The 17,592-nt window shown below is 35.9% G+C and overlaps 1 protein-coding gene across 2 annotated transcripts; it reads right to left on the reverse strand.

Annotated features, from left to right (window-relative positions):
• Nucleotides 1-1,623: 1,623 nt before the first annotated feature.
• ptbp2a (polypyrimidine tract binding protein 2a) lies at nucleotides 1,624-17,254 on the reverse strand. Of its 2 annotated transcripts, none has more exons than XM_066682924.1 (14): nucleotides 17,149-17,254; nucleotides 13,528-13,555; nucleotides 10,196-10,265; nucleotides 9,232-9,416; nucleotides 8,986-9,126; nucleotides 8,563-8,682; nucleotides 8,247-8,357; nucleotides 7,922-8,132; nucleotides 6,971-7,086; nucleotides 5,541-5,574; nucleotides 5,003-5,095; nucleotides 3,396-3,612; nucleotides 3,236-3,313; nucleotides 1,624-3,138 (listed from the first exon to the last, which is right to left on the reverse strand). In XM_066682924.1, the coding sequence occupies exons 1-14, from the start codon at nucleotides 17,154-17,156 to the stop codon at nucleotides 3,009-3,011; spliced, it is 1,542 nt and encodes a 513-aa protein (XP_066539021.1). In that variant the 5' UTR covers nucleotides 17,157-17,254; the 3' UTR covers nucleotides 1,624-3,008. The 2 variants fall into 2 exon arrangements, with proteins under 2 accessions (XP_066539021.1, XP_066539023.1); XM_066682926.1 differs by having other exon boundaries at nucleotides 1,626-3,138; nucleotides 7,934-8,132.
• Between the last annotated feature and the right edge of the window lie 338 nt (nucleotides 17,255-17,592).

The following is a 17,592-nucleotide window of genomic DNA, read 5'->3' on the forward strand; positions in this document are numbered from 1 at the left end:
GAATAGCCGCATCCTGAGCCCAAAGTTTGAAACCTGCCACATCCCTGTCTTCATCAGATCCAGCAAACACACTGCGTCCATCAATGCTGTTCTAACCAGGCAAGCACCCCTCCCCCAACCAACAAGCACTCTGCAGAAACCCTACACCAAGAGATTTCCCCCTATCATTATCTCCTACAGGAAACACATGGGGAAGGAGTCACTTAACACTCCAACACTCACATTTATACTTTACAATAATAATAATAAAAAGATTAAGACTGCTTCAAGAGATGCATTGGCTACCATAAATAGAATATGTCTAGGAGTATTCACACAAATGTGCCTTGAGATTCAAGAGTCTTGTTAATGTCACTACTACTCACCTGTCCACATCCTGATTCTTTCTGTTTTTCAACAGCACCAATGACAAACCGATTTAAGAAAGAAATGCAAACATCAAATATACTAAACTCCTTAAGTAAATTCATTCGGCAGCTAGAGCTACAGATTTCAAAGTGAGCGAACGAAGTGTGAGACTGAGCAAAGCACAGGAAGGTCCTCCAGGATTTTGGAAGAGTCGTCAACACTCAACAGGTAGAATGAAGTGATATCAGACACTGCATCACACAAAACTATTGAAGCAAAATTCACAAAAATCACAACGTCAGCATTTTCTAGATCGCCTAATATGAATATGCATGAGGAGGTTAATCTGTGAACCGCTGGCAGTGCTTTACAGTAGTTAGGATATATCTAGCCTACTTGCGAGGGGTAACTTTACCCTTAACCTGAGTGGGGCATTTTCAGTCATTTTCTTGCTATGCATTATAGTCCCATCCTATCCAACTCCACCTAGGTGGATCACATTGTTTCTTATGAGGAATAGAAAAAAAGCACCATTTCAAGTAAATTTGGCAGGATTTTGTTGGAATTACTGTTTAATATCTTTACTTGTAATGTCACTAGGTCAGTTAAGGCCAGTTTGATCAGTCTATTGTATCATTTTCATATCTTATGCATCACAATTGATGCAACACATATATTTACTTTGAGTAATAAAGCAGCATAATGTAGATCTTTTAACTTAAAATGTGGTTAAACAAAAATGTTACACTGCACTGCTTTACAAAGCATGTAACTGTGTCTCAGGCATTGTCCGTGCTGCTTGGCATTTATTCTATGCTGAAGTCAAACAGGTGTCAGATTCCATCTCAGCTGTGGAATAGTGTTGGAAATTTAGGTATGAATAAGTTCTTCCAATTTGGGTTGTTAACAGTACTCCTCATGGGTTTATTTCCATACCGTAGGCCTCAATGTACATAACATGTAGAAATTCCACAAGTTATAATTGGTTGTGATTGTAATTATAATTTGCATATGATCATTTCAAAACGGGGATTTTACTTCCCCACTCCAGAACACACCCATTTTGAAAAGCTTGACACATCCCTGGTTGAAGGTAGCGGGGCTTGGAAAATGCTGAACACTAAAGTTAAGCTGTCTGATTTTACTGAAGGTGTCATAACGCATTAACTTTGCTCTCTGATATTTAGAAGAGTAGAAAAAGACAGAAGAGAGGGAGAAAAAGAAGATGAACACAGCTACAGATGTATTTATTGAGCATGCTACAGAGGAAAAAGCAGAGCACAGGAGAGAGAGAAAGATAGGATGGAAAAACTCAAACAAAAGTCAATTCTTTCTGCTTTGTTAGAAAAATGATCCTTTAATTGTGCCACATTCAACCTATGCTGAATCTTACATTTCTAAATAATAAAAAAAAATTCCTTAATACGGAACTTATATACCACCATCAAAATGTACAATCCATTCATATGAAAAATATACCCAGAGGGTTTCCGAAGAAAAAAGGGACTGGGGTGAGATGTTTTGTAACCGTTACTTTTTGATGCTGGATCAACATCTCATTCAGGGGCTTAATGTTCAGGAAAAATACAAAAATGAGAGATCTGCTAAAAATGTGTGTTCAGGAAATTAAGACTAAAGGCACAAACTTTGGTCCCACCAGGTCGTCCCTCTTCTATGCACTGCTCATGTCACAACTTAAGGCTCATGTTTGATAGCTTCTTCTAATGCATGCAAACAGCGGTTCTCTGAATAAAGTTTCTCAAGACTAACAAGACCATTAAGCACATGCAGGGGAGGAGGGAAAAGTTCCTTTGTGTAAATCCAAAAAAAAAAAAAAAAAAAAAAAAAAGAAACCTTGCAACAAATGTTCATAAAGAAGGACAAGGGTAGAGGCATACTATCCATTAACAAATCAAACTCAACATGTACTGTACTCCTAACCAATTTACTGAAGACATTAAAAAAAAATTATAAAAAAAAATCTTGATGGATCCTCACTGGTATTAAAGCTTGTGGTGAACATTAAGCTCTCTAAAGGATCACTGTAAATGTCTGGTATATACATTCCACTGGATATTTCACCAAGATCCTCAATTCTAAATGATCAAATAAGCAAATTAAAGACGAATGAGCACAAAACCAAGCAAACAAACATGGACTTGAGTTCTAAGAGGCAAGATATCACACTGTACAAATCACATGGGATAAGAGCAAAAAATTGCTGTTTATACAAAACTTTACACTTCTACAACTAAGAAGCCTATGTCCTCATGTGGCCGAGTTGGGTTTATGAAAATGTGAAAGGGGTGTGAAAACTTTTCTGCTAGTTTATGGGAGTAAGGCACGTTGTCAGCTAATTGTAATAAAACAGAGGTACTGAACTCCTATAGTGAAGAACTGGGGAAGGTTCATGACTTACTAGCATACAACAGGGGACACTGGGAATCAGGAGAAAACAAGCTCTCTCTCTTCAGAAAAACTGGATTTAAATGTTCACCCATATTGTAGTAAGGAATGATTGATAAAAGAAAGGAAAAATTGGGGGAGGGGGGAAAAAAAAAAAAAAAAAAAAAAATTTTGTCAAACTGTGGTCCCCAGTGTACCAGAACAGTCAACAGGTAACGCTAGAAAACAGACAAAGCAAGATGCCTCAGATTCTTTTAAATGGTTGATTTGGAGAACGAAACCCTCAAATGGTGGTTGTCACCCATGTTGTAGTTGTGGAGGTCGATCAAGCACTGAATTGCCTCTTCGATCGAAGACAGCTGGATAAGAGCCATTTTGCGGTCTCTGAATATTTAAAAAACACATGATTATCATAAAATGATCAAATCTAGAAACAACTTCCTATTCAAGTTAAACGTACTGGAGCAACAAAAGAACTTACTGGAAAAACTTGAAAGCTTTCACAGCGCCTCCTGAGTTGGTGAATAGTACTCTGAGGTCATCTTCAGTTATGTCTTGTCTGAAATTGACAAGATGATGTTTGAGCATTCTGACATTTGAAACAAAGGCTGACAAGACGCAAGTGAGAGAGCTGCACTTACGGGATATTTGATAGATGGAGGGTGGCAGAAGGAGGGAAGATGTTTTGGAAGTTTTTGGATCCGGGTTTTTTAAAACGATGTAGAGGAGAATTGGTGAAATCTTTAGTGAGGCCCTGATCGTCTAAGCCATCTCTTGGTAGCTGAACAGTCTGATGCTTGGACATGGTAACACGGATGATCTTTGAATACATCTTCTGTCCATTCAGATGACTCATTGCTAAATAGATTTAAGCATGGCAAAAGGATAAGGATAAAAATTTAATCTTTTTGTTTATTACATTAATATACATTCATATATATTTTTTACTTCTTATCTCTGAGTTTTATTTTCTGTGGCATTTCATTGTGGCATGTACACCTGATACATGTATGTATGTTCTAAAATAGGGTTTTCAATTTACTTAATAGAATACAACATAGCTGACATTTCAGGGATTTTAAGAACCCACTATCTAGCATCTAGCAGAATCATTTGCATAATGAGCAGCAAACAGCTGACAGTTCTGCACACTGGACTCATTGGAGATTGCACAAACTGATATTTAGTAATACTACATTTGTTCTGACAAAAATAACAGCATGCAGGCTAGGACCTTCTGAGTTAAAGCAAATTGTTACTAAAATAAAAATCTATTCTCTGCTTTCTGCAACTGAGTTTACAAAATTTTTCATTTGTAAGCTAACAGAGAAAAGAACACAAACCTGTTTTTCCACCTTAAAAATACCCAATTGTAACTTAAGATGATGCCAATAATTAAATTAGAATCCAGTCACAACTTTAGCCTTTTAAAATGTCACTGGTCAGGGAGGCTGTCAGACTTGGGATGCTTTTCAGGCTTACTATACATTTATATGCCATGAAGTTCGTAATGTTAAACCTTGTGCTAGTCATGAAGAATATTTACATATGGGACAGTGTATTTTAAAATAATAAAGAAAACATAAAATAAAAAAAAATCAGATCAGACTTTAACACATTCTATGTTGCAGTATTTTTCTTCTGTCCTTCCAGCAAAGGGGTCCCAATCCTCTTTCATTTAAACTGCCTTTATTCTGTGATATACCTGAATTTTCACTTACATTTCAGAGTAAATGCCAACTGGCTAAAAGTATAAGTAATGTTGAATTACATCTCAACGCAACATGATTTCTAACATTTACATATTATGGAGCCTGGACATAAAAGAAATGTATAATCAATTTTTTGTGTGTAAGTTCTTATAGGCTTCTCTATGACATCATCAGTATATACCAACAAGTATGGTTTTCACAAGTGTAGCTTTGGTACCAACATGGAAGCATTAAAATTGTTATAAAACAATCTGATGTAAAAACATAACTATTACAGCCAGAGGTCATAAGCATGTAGCCATTTACACAATAATGATGAGCCTATACAAATAACATTAATTTGGCAATTAATTGGATTTGGCTTGTAATGTGGAGCAGCACAGAATCAAGTTTTTTGCACTGTATTCAACTTTTTACTTTTGCCAAATTCAACTTTTAAATGAGCAGTACAACAGGAAGAAAAAAATAAATAAATAAATAAAAATCAGCCCTTGTGAAGGAGTCGGCCCAAGAAATAATTAGAAATTTGATCTTACCAAGCTGAGCTTGATTCAAATCAGCCATCTGTATCAATGCACTGTCTTTTTTGTTATAGAGTATCTTCACGCGCTGCACATCACCATACACCCCTACATTAGAGCAACAAGCAGCGAGAGAGGCAGGAGGAGCAGAAGGGGGAGAGGGAGGAACAGTTAGCCTTTAAGAGAGTGAAACTTAAACAGAGTGGAGAGATAGATAGATTTATTATAATGGAGAGACAGAGCACTATACCTAATGAGAAAACTAGTCACAGTCTGAAAAGAAGTAAAGGATTCTGAAATACCCTCAAATAAAAATAAAAAATAATAATAAAACTAAGCTCTTAGAACATGCAAAAACAACATATGCATGCATTAAAGTAAAACCAAAAGTACATCAAGAATCAGAAAGAGAACGGGAATAAACAACTAAAAACTAGCATATTCAAAAGCCAATAAATATAAACATTAAAAAAACTAGTAAAATATGGGGGGGGAAATTAAATAAAATGAAATCAAAACAAAAAGAAAAGGTAGAGTGCTAACAAGAACATACCGAAGAGGGTAAACAGACTTTGGGGCGTAACCATCTTTAGAAGGAGAGAAGAGCAAGCAGCGTGAGACAGGTAGAGAGAAGAGTCGAGGAAGAGCAGAGATGAACAGATCATCCAAAACGGAGGGTGGTTTCCCGCAGAATGGTGAGGTGGTCATGGATCATGGTTCAAGGCAGTTAATTGGGGACAAATTCATCCAAGGAACATATTTGTTCAAGCACAGAGCATGAACAGTGAGGTGGGGCAGAATCGGGAAGGACATATGGGGATGAGAAAGGAGAGATTCAGAGAGATAGAAAGAGGCAGAGAGGGGAGAGAATAGGGAATGTTTGGGAGAGAAAAAGAAAAGAAAGGGAAGGGGAGACAAATGCAAAATAAAAACAAAAGTGGGGGGACAAAAAATATATAATACAAGTCAGTACACAGGAAATGCAGGAGTTTGGTCAGAAAATGGCTGCTCTATGCATTTCTAGATTATAAAAGCAAATAATTGCGCCAGTGTAGTTGCCCAGTATTAAGGTTGAATACATATATTTAACATGGAAAAGTCTAAAATAATGATAACAATAACAATGGGAGGGGGCATGCAACAAGTCATGGTAAGGCACTGCAGAATTATAAACAGGTAAAACGTTCACGGTTGTGCACTGGAACATAGCTAGGTTCTTGGAAACTGCCATGCTGCGGTAAACAAGAAACCTTTAAGTATCAGCCTGAACAGAGAAAGCCATGGTTGACATAGCAAGGTGAGCAAACAAAAAAAAACCTAAATACAAAAAATTTGTAAAGATTTGTTTAAAAGGCAGCCAAGTAAGCACTTTTGTATGTTCCAATTTTACAAAAGCAAGGGGGACAGAAGTGAGAAGAGCTTAGAGACAATTGCAACATTTAACCAGTTTCAGACCAATGTAGCAGAAAGCACGTAGAGACAAAGAGAGAAAGAAAGACTATTAGAGACAATGAGCAGGTTTGAGAAATAATACAATTTTAAGGATTAAACAGGGCCATGAGAAACCTCTTGGACAAAAAAAAAATGAGTCTCAGACACATGCAAGCAAGAGAATTATGCAAAATCCACAGAAGAATCAGAGACTATTTGAATTATTGTTATCATTAAAAATACTAACTGGTCAGTTAGTAAAGGAAATGACCAGTTTTAGGCACAATGATTTAATTAGCACCATAAAAATGGCAAAACTGGTGCAACCACTGATTATGTCCCATTAGGAATCCAACCAAACAGATGCAATTCCAACCAGCCACAGGGCATTGACTTCATCCAATGTGTATTACACTGATAAAAAAATAAGCATGGATACATAGAACAATGGTATGACTAAAAGGCAACTTAAAGATATAAAAATTCTGACTGAACAGTAATGAAGGGGGTGGGTGGGGCAGGACTGAATGTACTGCAAAAGGTAGGACTGACCTCTTCATTAAGATTGCTGACCAAGAGCACGCCACTGCTGCCGGAATGTCCAGACAAAGCCACTCTTCCTGCTGCTGCAGCTGCAGCAGCTGCTGCACTCAGTGGACTCAAAGCACCTAAAATTAGACAAATGGCTCACAGGAATCCTTTAAATATACACATACACAAATCTAATGTAGAAAAGAAAGTATATCAACAAGAAAAACATTGCTTTATCTTAATATATGTTAAGACGTAATATGTGGAATGTGTATCTATATAAAATATATGTAAAACAAAGTTTGACACATAAATAAATAAACACATATACACACAAACACATTTTTTTATAAGTGTCAAATTTGTTTTATATAGTGGGAAAATGTCAAGTTTATTGAATGAAGGCATCTTATAACTGGTCCCTAAGAAAAATACAAATTAATCATAAAAAGGCATAATTTGCATGTTTTCTTCTAACTTAAGGTCAAATTTAAGATCCCTTCATAAATAACCCATCCATAGAGAAACAATAGAAGCCATAAATAGGATATCTGGTCATTAGGATAACAGATTTTCTTGGGAAATGGAAATGACCACAGACAATATATACACATACAACAGACTGAAAGTGAAAGAAACTTGTTAGTTCAAAATGGTTTTTAACAATACATAAATAAATTCAGGAGCTTCTCTTCTCTTTGTGCCATTTCCACTATAAAAAAATGGTCATGTTATTTTCATGTCAATTCTAACAAAATATGCTAAAAATTGTTATGAAGTACAAAATGATTAATTATAATAATGCATTCATAACATCTTTTCAAATAAGGTTCATGACTTATCATACAAGATCCCAGTTCAGCACAACATCAGCATGTAACATCTCTTCGGGGAGGAACGAGAATGAGAAAAATGAAAGAGAAAGCCCAGGCCCACAAAGACACAGGAAGAGAAGAAAAGAGAGGGAGATACCTGGGATCTTACCGAGCAGGGAGTTTGAGTCCTTGCTAAAGGCTGCTGCCACAGAGGGGTCCAAAGCAGGTTGCCCATCACCTGCAGGTAGCTCTGGTCTTGTGTAGTCCCTGCTCTTATCATTGTTGTACTTCACATTCAGGTTGACAAGTTTGGAGTAGTCTATGCGGAGTGTACAGCAAGCGTTGTAAATGTTCTGACCATCAAGTGCCTGTGAAAGAGTTAGGCATGTTAACAACAACAAAGGGAGGGGGGAAAAAGCAAAAAAAAAAAAAGCAAAAACTAACTACCTGACCACTGAGAGTACACTCAAAATAACACCTACCACTTTGGCTTGTTGAGCACTCCCTGCATCATTGTACTGTAGCAAAGCCTGAAACTGATTGTTCTTTGTAAACGTGATGATTTTCATGACTGTGCCAAACTTTGAGAAGATCTACTGACAGAGAAAGGAGAGAATTGAGAAGATCTATCAACAAAAAGGAGAGAAAAACATATAAAAATAGAATTATAATAAGGATGAAACATCATTGTAAACAATCATTTTAAATCTAATCAAGCACAATGGAAATGCCAACTTCAGCTGTTTGTTAAAACTTTGAGGCCTGGTGAATTCTGACATAGCTCGGTGGAGTGCCCACCTGCTGCAATACATCCAAAGTGACAGGGTAGAACATGTTGTCAATGATAATCCTTAGCACGGGGCTTGAAGGCGATGAGAGTGTACCGTCACTGGAACCTGATGTTGGAGTTCCACCTGACTGAACAAATTGAAGATAGCAAAATCCAGATTTCAGTCTTGATAGCCAATAGCTAATTGCTTTTCTTGCTTATCTTAAAATTCTAAAGGAGTCAAGGTATTTAGATGACTTACTATTCAGCTCATTTTTAGCACAAACACACAGAACACATTTACTCTTATGCTTGTATTACATGTGTGTTACATTTAAAAATCCTTTCAATTGAAAAATTTACTTGCTTTGCAATTTGCACAGTTGTATTACTGCCGCTGTGATTCTGCAGTTAAATTTTTATCTCATCTATTTGTAAATGTGATTTTTTACCTGGTTTGCATTGTCTGTCTTAAGTTCTTTATGATTGGAATACTGTATGAACACAGGGACATTTCGGACATGTGGTGTAACCGCAGAGTAGTAGTTGACCATAGTAATGGCTGCTTCCTCAGTACTTAGCTCCAGGAATGCCTATATGGGATTCAAAAAAATGATCTGTACTAAAAAATTTTGTTCCATATAAAAATGAGCAATTAGAAAAAAAAAATAATAATAATTATATATATATGAACTTACCTGGTTCTTGCCTTTAAGAGTAAGGATATTGGTGACCTTTCCAAAAGGCAATCCTAGAGCAATGACCTCTGTCTCTGAGACTTCACTGGGTAGTTTTCTGATGTGGAGGACACGAGATGGGGGAGCCTCCCCAACCCTGTCTTCAACTCTTAACTTTTTGCTGTCACTTCCATTGGATGTACCATCTAAAATTGTGAAGGAAAAAAAAAAAACATGCATAAGGCTACATGGCATAAAGTGGAAAACCATGAAAGTATTTGCTGTGTCTTCATTAAAATAAAAGTATTTCCTTTGATGAATATTTTGAAAAGAACATTCTTTGGAGGAATGGCACGTTATCTGCACGTTTGTATATATGGGGGACCATTTTCTAAGGAGCAAAATGTTAAACTTCCTAGTTAGTCATCAAACTAGACAAAGAAACCTACTATAGAATGTACATATATCACATTTCCTAAAATATTGGGGCACTGTGCCAAATATAAATTTTAATAAATGCAAATGACAAGTAAATCATTTAAACGCTATATTTAATTAATATTTGTATAAAGACTAAATTTTAATCAAGACTGGGTGATGTGGTGTCTGAAACATTCTTGACCCTCTCCACTTTATTTCTGAAACAATTTTTTCCAACCCAATCATGTCACTGACCAGATGTCAATTAACCTAATTTGTATTTTGTAACAACAGTCTTCTGCTGCCCCATTCAACCATTTTTGGAAAGCGTTTCTGGCATCAAATGGAATATTGTTGTGTATTATTCTCAATTCAATATAGAACTAAACTTTTTTGCACAGCTTTGAATTCTGTTATCATTTATGTTTTGCATTTTGGTAAAAGTGTCACAACGTTCCTGGAAATGTAGTTTGTACATCATGCTTTGATACTGTTTAAAACAGCTGGTGATTAATGAAATGTCCTAAGTACATTTAACTCACTAGACAAAACAAAAAAGTCTTACCACTGATACTGCTCATCCCTGAATTGGGACTGTTGTACATGCTGCTTGACAACAGCTCGTCTGATCCTCTCTAGAGCAAAGGCAGAAAAATAAAAATCAAACGAGAAATAAAACGATAAAAAAAAAAAAAAATCAATATTGTGATTATCGTGATATTCTGACTTGTTTATGTAATGACGTCATGCAGTTAGACGTATCATGGCATATATTCATTATGTGAATCGTTTAAGCACAGCAACAAGTATGGTGGAAATTTGCTCTGTGTTCAAAGAATTTGCTCTAAAAGACTAGCGACTTCAGTCGTGCGGAGGTGGTTTGGATATAAATTATGAATATTCTGTATTTTATACAATGTGAGAACCTTGGTAAGTTATGGTTGTTTACAAAATAAGCAAATGCTTACACATTTATTTGTTGTTCTTTCTAAATGTTATAAACTGTTAGATTTATAAATTAAAAAATAAATGTTATATATAATAATTTAAATAAGAAATTAAATACATTAAATGAATCTATTTTGTAATATATAAATTATCTTGTTACAATATCTTGTGTGATATGGAAATCAATAAAAGTATTCTTCAGTGTTTTTTCACCAAGAATATTGTTATCGCCAAAATACCCTGAAATGTCGTTATTTTAGGGCCACATCGCCCACCCCTAACTCAAACAACTTTCCATTCTCATCTCTCAAGAAACAATAATACACAGCTTGTAGAAGACTGTGTGAGGAATCAGAATAAAGCAGTATCCTTTTCAATTGTTTTTTCACCTTTTTCCTTAAGGTGCCGTTTTAATCTTGCTAGAATTCTAGAACTTCAAGACACTTATGTCAACCAAAGCACCCAGACACCCTAAAAAACCCAACCTGTCTGTAGCAATGGCTCTTAGAGCACAGCTAAACATGATTTATTTGAAAGTTAAATCATTTTTATGAATTCTGCATGCTCAACAAATCTCACAATCTTGATAAAAACTTGTAAATATTTTATCAATGCACACAGCCTAGTAGAGCTAGTTAGAGCTTGCTTGTGACACAAAGCATTGAGTTTTCTCAGCTTATTTTATTTTGCCATGCACTTCAGACCAACATATTCCTTCTCTGTGAGATCAGCCCAAGGATACCAATTTGCATGACATGCATTTAACTGATTTATGGATGAAAATAAAAAAATTAAGAAAACAGAAATTACTGTTTACCTATGATTTCAGCTAGATGTGATAAATAAAGCTTATTAAATCACTACCCTATAATAGAAACCCATGCAACAAAACTAAGTGGAAAAATAGTCAGAGAATTTGAGTTCAAAACAATAAATGTTATAAAAAAATCAATGTTTCCCCTGCGCTACTTCCCCAATACAAAAAGGTTAACATCATTTTGAAGAAAGGAAATTCCTGTCAGTGGAAAACAAACCCAGTTAGGAGGGTTTGCTATCAGAGGGTATTTCTGAAAGGAAACATTTTTCCCTTAAACATCTTAGACATAAACGGACCCCATTCCATTTTTGCCAGCTTAATATTATGGAAGCTTGAAGTAGGCCTCTCAAATATCCAAGGGGCATTTGTAAACCACCTTTTCTCCTTCGATGACAACAATACCAGGAACTGAAAATCAAATAAACTAACTGTTAGCGATTTTTTTTTTATTATTATTATTTGTTTTCTCAACACACATCATAATATTGAAATTGGACACACAAATTACATTTCTAAGCATATATGTTAAAGTCAGTGAAAACCCATAAGGGTGATAAAGACTCTAGAAAATAAACATGGTGGGGGTAAAATAAACATTTAGAATTTTATCATAATTTGATTTAACTATTTATTTCATCAATATTTTGATAAATATGTAGACATTCTTAGTAAAACAAAGAATCACTTCAAATGCAATCTGAATCACGCTTTTAGATCCATTTTATTTATTAGAAGACAAACCTAAATCTTTGTCAGCATAAACTGTTAATTGGTTAATTGGTAAACTGCATTAGTGTAGCCCCTAAACTGAATTCTAATAAATTATGATCTGAAATATTTACTACCAATAATAACAAAACACTGATCTGCAATGATTGGTCTCTAGATTTTGACAACACAGAGTACTAATTTTCCTCTTTATGAAAGAGAAAGAGTGATCAGTTAAATTGCTAAATTATGATACAGTGGCTGCTACCGTAAAATTGTTCTGGTCTTTACTGCTGCAGTTAAAATGTACTCAAATTACTCCTAATAACTTAAAGGTTGTCTAGTCATCCTCTACAAAATATTAAATATTAACTGTTTTCACAGCAAATAATACTTAACTCATTATTGACTATTTATATGTTTAAAATTTATATTCCTGATTACAGAATGAAAACGTTTTTTGTTTTTTTTTTGCTGCAGCTATGCCCAAAGAATCCTCAGACCCACATTGGTAACCATGGGGTCATATTTCTGTTGTGGTTTCCTCTGTCCTTGCTACTGCTTTATTACTCTACATAAATGAAACAGTCAGGTCTTAGAAAGGTAAAATGTGTATCTATGGCCCTGATCTAGAGGTCTATAAGGAAAAACTAATCAGAAAAGGAAATGACACTTACAAAAACTAAGACCACTGAGATCAATGGCTGACATTTAAGGTACATTAAGGCTTACTCAGCACCTTCAACAAGGTTATCATTTGATCTGTCAATCTAACATTTTCTTTTACTTTACTAGTTGGCAAAAAACATGGCACATTTCAGAATATTAAGGCAGACAAACAGATTAAACAAATTAAGTGTAAACATAAACTAAAAATCAAAACTCTTACTGAAATTTAACCTAAGGCTTAATTAAAATCCGAGACGAAACATGCAACCTTTCTTAGTGAAATTCCCTTTTTTCCCTGCTTTTGATTTTGAGGTTAAAAAAGAAAGCTGTGAGAATTATTAAGCTGTGAGAAGTAATAAGTTTGTTAATTTAATTTTTAGAATACTTTAAAAATATAGCACTGCAATCAGTATTAACCTGAGTAATTTACCTACACAGTCCTGTTGATATTTGTTTGATATATGAGCCTGGTTTAAGAAGCTTAAATTTAATATTAAAATGATACTTTGCTTGTTTCCACTCCTTTTGCGTTCATAGTTTCCTAAATTAACAAACAGATGGGGACAGATCCTTTTCAGGTTTACACTTTTGATTAATAAATCAGAATTACCAATATTTTTACTTAGACCAAGCTTATAAAATTCTTTAAATTTATAGGTGTAATTTTCATTTGAATGAGAATATAATTTCCATGACAATTTAACTGCTTCACCCTGCCTCTAAATTATAAGAAGTTGCATAAGAACAAAGCGTACCTTTACACCAACGGCAACATCGCTTATGCTGGGGGGAAGAAAATAGAAATTTTGTTAAACCATACAGAACAGGCATTATATAAATTGACATTCTTGCAACATCTCTGCTTTAAGTTTCCTATAATCCATTGCCAAAGTGTATGAGCAGGCCTTTACGCCCGTTTGATTAGATCCATGACTGTGCAGTATTTTTAAAACAAAAAAATAATTGAAATGCAGCACGTCTAGTGCCAAAAATTATGTATGGCGCATTCTGAACATGCATTTTGAGTATTGATATTTTGTCAATGTCCATCCAATTAGATCATTTATTTGCAGTTACAATTTACAATGTTACAAATACAGGCACAGTTTGAAAGGTATGCAACTGCAGCAATCAGATTTTATTTAATTTCTTTTGTATTTTCATACTGAATTAACTCTTGGAACATTTATTTACTTCACAAAGGCACAATAAAATTTCTATTTTTTTCACTGAACACAATTGTTTTTTATGGAAAAATTATGAAAATGGTATCTGCAACACACTCAAAAATGTAGCTGTTTTTTTTAATGACTAGGAGGTGGCAGGTTTGAATCTAGATGGTGCCATCTAGAGCACAATGGGCCTCACTATCTGGTTGGGTATGATGGCCGTATTATTGGGTAAAAATCCCAAAATTTGCCTCGATATCAATGATAGCCTCACACATGCATTTCATCCATACGGCCACTGATACATCCCCAACTCATAAGAGAAGGTGGCTTTTTCAGTCTGACTGCCATAGAGAACCTGACATGTTTTCACCGTCTTTCAGACCATCTGAGCTCAGCTAAAGCCTTGGGAGCTCTAGCCATCTCTGCATATATCTGATGTATGCTGTTCTTCTTGCATCATACATCAATTCCACAAACCCAATTTCCAAAAAAAAGTTGGGATGTTGTGCAAAATGTAAATAAAAACCAAATGCAATGACATGCAATAATTAAAACCCTATATCGTACTCAACCTTTTAAAATGTTCTAACTGCGAATATATGTGTTTTGAAAAAATTTGGCCATTTTGAATTTGACACCAGTATCACATGCCAAAAAACAGGGACAGAGGTATGTTAACCACCGTGTTTCCGCTTCTTTAAAAGCACTCCAAGCATTTGGGACCCGAGGAAAATTTCTGTTGCTTAATATATTGGAGTCTCTTATAGTGTTTATCGTTTCACAATGCAACAATTGTTTTCAAAAGGTGACAGGTCTGGACAATTTTATCACCAGAACTCTTTTAAATAATCTATGCAGAATGCGGATTAGCTTTGTTTTCCTAAAATAAACATAGCCTCCCTAGGTAAAGGCATTGTCTGGATAGTTTATTCTTTGCATTAGTGAGTTTTAAAACACATTTATATGCATTAATATGTATGGATGCAGGAACAAACCGTGTTAAAAAATGTGTTCTGAGAAGTGAGAAGAGCCCCGTCGCTGATTAACATAATGTATCTGTTTTAAATTCAGTGCCACTTCAGGGCCTGAAATCATAGCCAGCCATATTACTTCTGGGCACTACTATTGCAAACAGACGTTAAAGATATTCTCTGTTTCTATCAGTGTAATATGTAGATGGTGAAATCCAGGTCCTTTACAGTTATAAGTTGAGACACGTGATTCTTGTATCAGTGCACAATCTGCACAGTTTATCAAGGTTGTGCACTCTTCCCTCTGTCCTTACTGATGAAAGTCTCAAGCACTCTGAGATGCTATTTTAAACCCAATTAGGTCAGTGAACTATTTTTTTCACACAAATGTACACCATTTTTTTTGGAAATATGTTGCTGGCATCAAATTCAAAATGGACAAATGTTTAAAAAAAAATACATCAGTTTCAACATTTGAAATGTTGTCTTTGCACTATTTCCAAACACATCACCCCAGCATTTCTGGAAATGGGGTTTGTACGCAGCAGCATTTCGTATGGAATTTCTTTATACAGCGACACACTCTTGGTGCTTTACCACCGCATGGGTCCAACTTGACACGGCTCGGCACACTTAAGTTTGTTGTTTTCCCACTGGCAGGGCTCCCTCATGAAATTGAGCAGGTGTCATCACAAAACCCTGTCTCTAACAAGAATCACTTGCTTTGAAAAACCACAATAACGGCAGCAGTAAACTTAGGTGCTGTCTGCTCATCGTGTATTCACGTGTTATTTTTGTTTTTCAGACTGAACACAGCTCTGGGCATGTCTCTCTGGCCAATCAGAGCTGGGACCGAAAACTTACCTGGTTCCAGGTACCAGATTTGATCAGTGGAAAAGCAAAAGAGCTGTGCCGAGTTGAGTCGTGACGGTTCCATGCAGTGGAAAAGCGCCATATGTTAAATGTGACTATGGTTTTATTCCAGAGCCTATTTGAGTATATTAATTACAGTAGTATGACAGCTCCACATATAACTAAGCTTGAGGGAAGGAATGCCACAAATGCTTAGCAACAGATTAATTTAATATTCACCTGCTTATTTCGGAATGCTGGGTAAGTGTTTTTTTTTTTTTTTTCAGTTATGCCTTTTTACGAAAACTTCTAAAGTGTGTTCTGCAGGGATCAAACTCATTGGTTTATACTTATAAAATAGAATAAAATAGTAAGTGTAAAAGTGGAATCATTTTTCTAAGTTTAACATTTGAATCAAGAGTTGGGGAACATATACCACGTTTAGTATTTCATTGCTTTTGTCAGTAATACAAATTTCACAACTTTCATGAAACATTGTCTATACATGGTTTTCTAGGCAATCTTGTAAAAACATCACATAATTAAAGACATTAATTATAGTGTGAACATGCAATGTTGTAACATATACGACACAGTCCATATGAAGTTTAGCCATAGATCTTCACCTTAGATATCGACCTGATCATGTTATGTAGAAACAGAAATAAAATGCAGCGCTATAGCCGTGGGTGTGCTATCACTCCTCGGCCCGAAGTGAGGGAGCAGAGCGCAGACCGAGGCCTAGTCTTAATAAACTCAATAAAAAATTGCGTTTGAAAAATCCTTTCAATCAAACGGCCTCTTTCTCGCGTCTCTGGCCATACTCTCACAGTGACACAGATTATATTCGGTTTAATGCTCGTATATCATTGCAGGTCTTTGTTACTAACGGCTCCCTCGTCTTGTTAGCAAGCTAGCAACCATTAGCTGCAGCTAGTTTCCAGTACTCGCTGTTCAGGACTGGGGTAACATTACCAGCCATAGCTAGCTGGCTTCTTATTTGAATTCTACGGGGCTTTATTTGGAATTTTCCATTCCACCTTAAATTGCCCGCTTGAACGCAACGCTAGGCGCGGAACCATTAAAAGAGGAGCGGCTAATTCCAATAAGAAACTGGCTGCCTAACAGCAGCCAAACATGCATTTATTAACAAACATCCGTTTTATTTACGTTATCGTGGAGCACACAACTTAATCTAGCCACCCAGGAAACAATAAACAGTTAATTCAGTTAACGTCGCTAAAGTTAGCCGGGTGTAGCACGTTAGCCAGCGCCATAGCTGAGGTTCAGGTTACCACTGTAAAGAACACAACTTTAACGAATTCGTCTTTAAAACGTTGCTTTCACAAATGAGATCAGTGACTGTGCACGCAGCGCTTACCCATCCATTTCTGAAAGACAGTCTGTGTCGCGGAGCCGCGCTACTCTAGTCGTCTTCTGCACAACTGCGCACCACAGCACAAAATGGAGGCGGAACTGAGCGCGGAAACAGACGAGGAGGGGAGGGGGGAAGTGTGAGTGTGATGGGGGGGTTGGGCTGGATTGATGGATGGATGGATGAATGAGTGTAAATGTTAGAAACGGACAAAAAATTGAGAAAATTAACGGATGATTGAATGGATTTATGAATATTTGAAGCGAGAGAGAAAGAGAGAGTATACACGGATGAATGAATGTAAATATCTGAAACAGACAGAGCAAGAATACAAAGTTGGAGGTCCATTGGCGTTTTGTGCAGCGTTTTCTTGGTGAACCACCGGTTGTTAAACAGAATTTTACACAAAATATCAAATTTTTGCACTTTTCCATTCACAGTCCATAATTT

The sequence above is a fragment of the Hoplias malabaricus genome, chromosome 10 (genome assembly GCF_029633855.1).
Source record: "Hoplias malabaricus isolate fHopMal1 chromosome 10, fHopMal1.hap1, whole genome shotgun sequence".
NCBI lineage: Eukaryota > Metazoa > Chordata > Actinopteri > Characiformes > Erythrinidae > Hoplias > Hoplias malabaricus.

Coding starts and splice junctions, on each gene's coding strand:
- ptbp2a (XM_066682924.1), bottom strand. Junction 10,266..13,527: donor ATGTTGCCGTTGGTGTAAAG/GTACGCTTTGTT, acceptor CCTTTGCTCTAG/AGAGGATCAGACGAGCTGTT. Junction 8,133..8,246: donor GTGCTCAACAAGCCAAAGTG/GTAGGTGTTATT, acceptor ACTCTTTCACAG/GCACTTGATGGTCAGAACAT.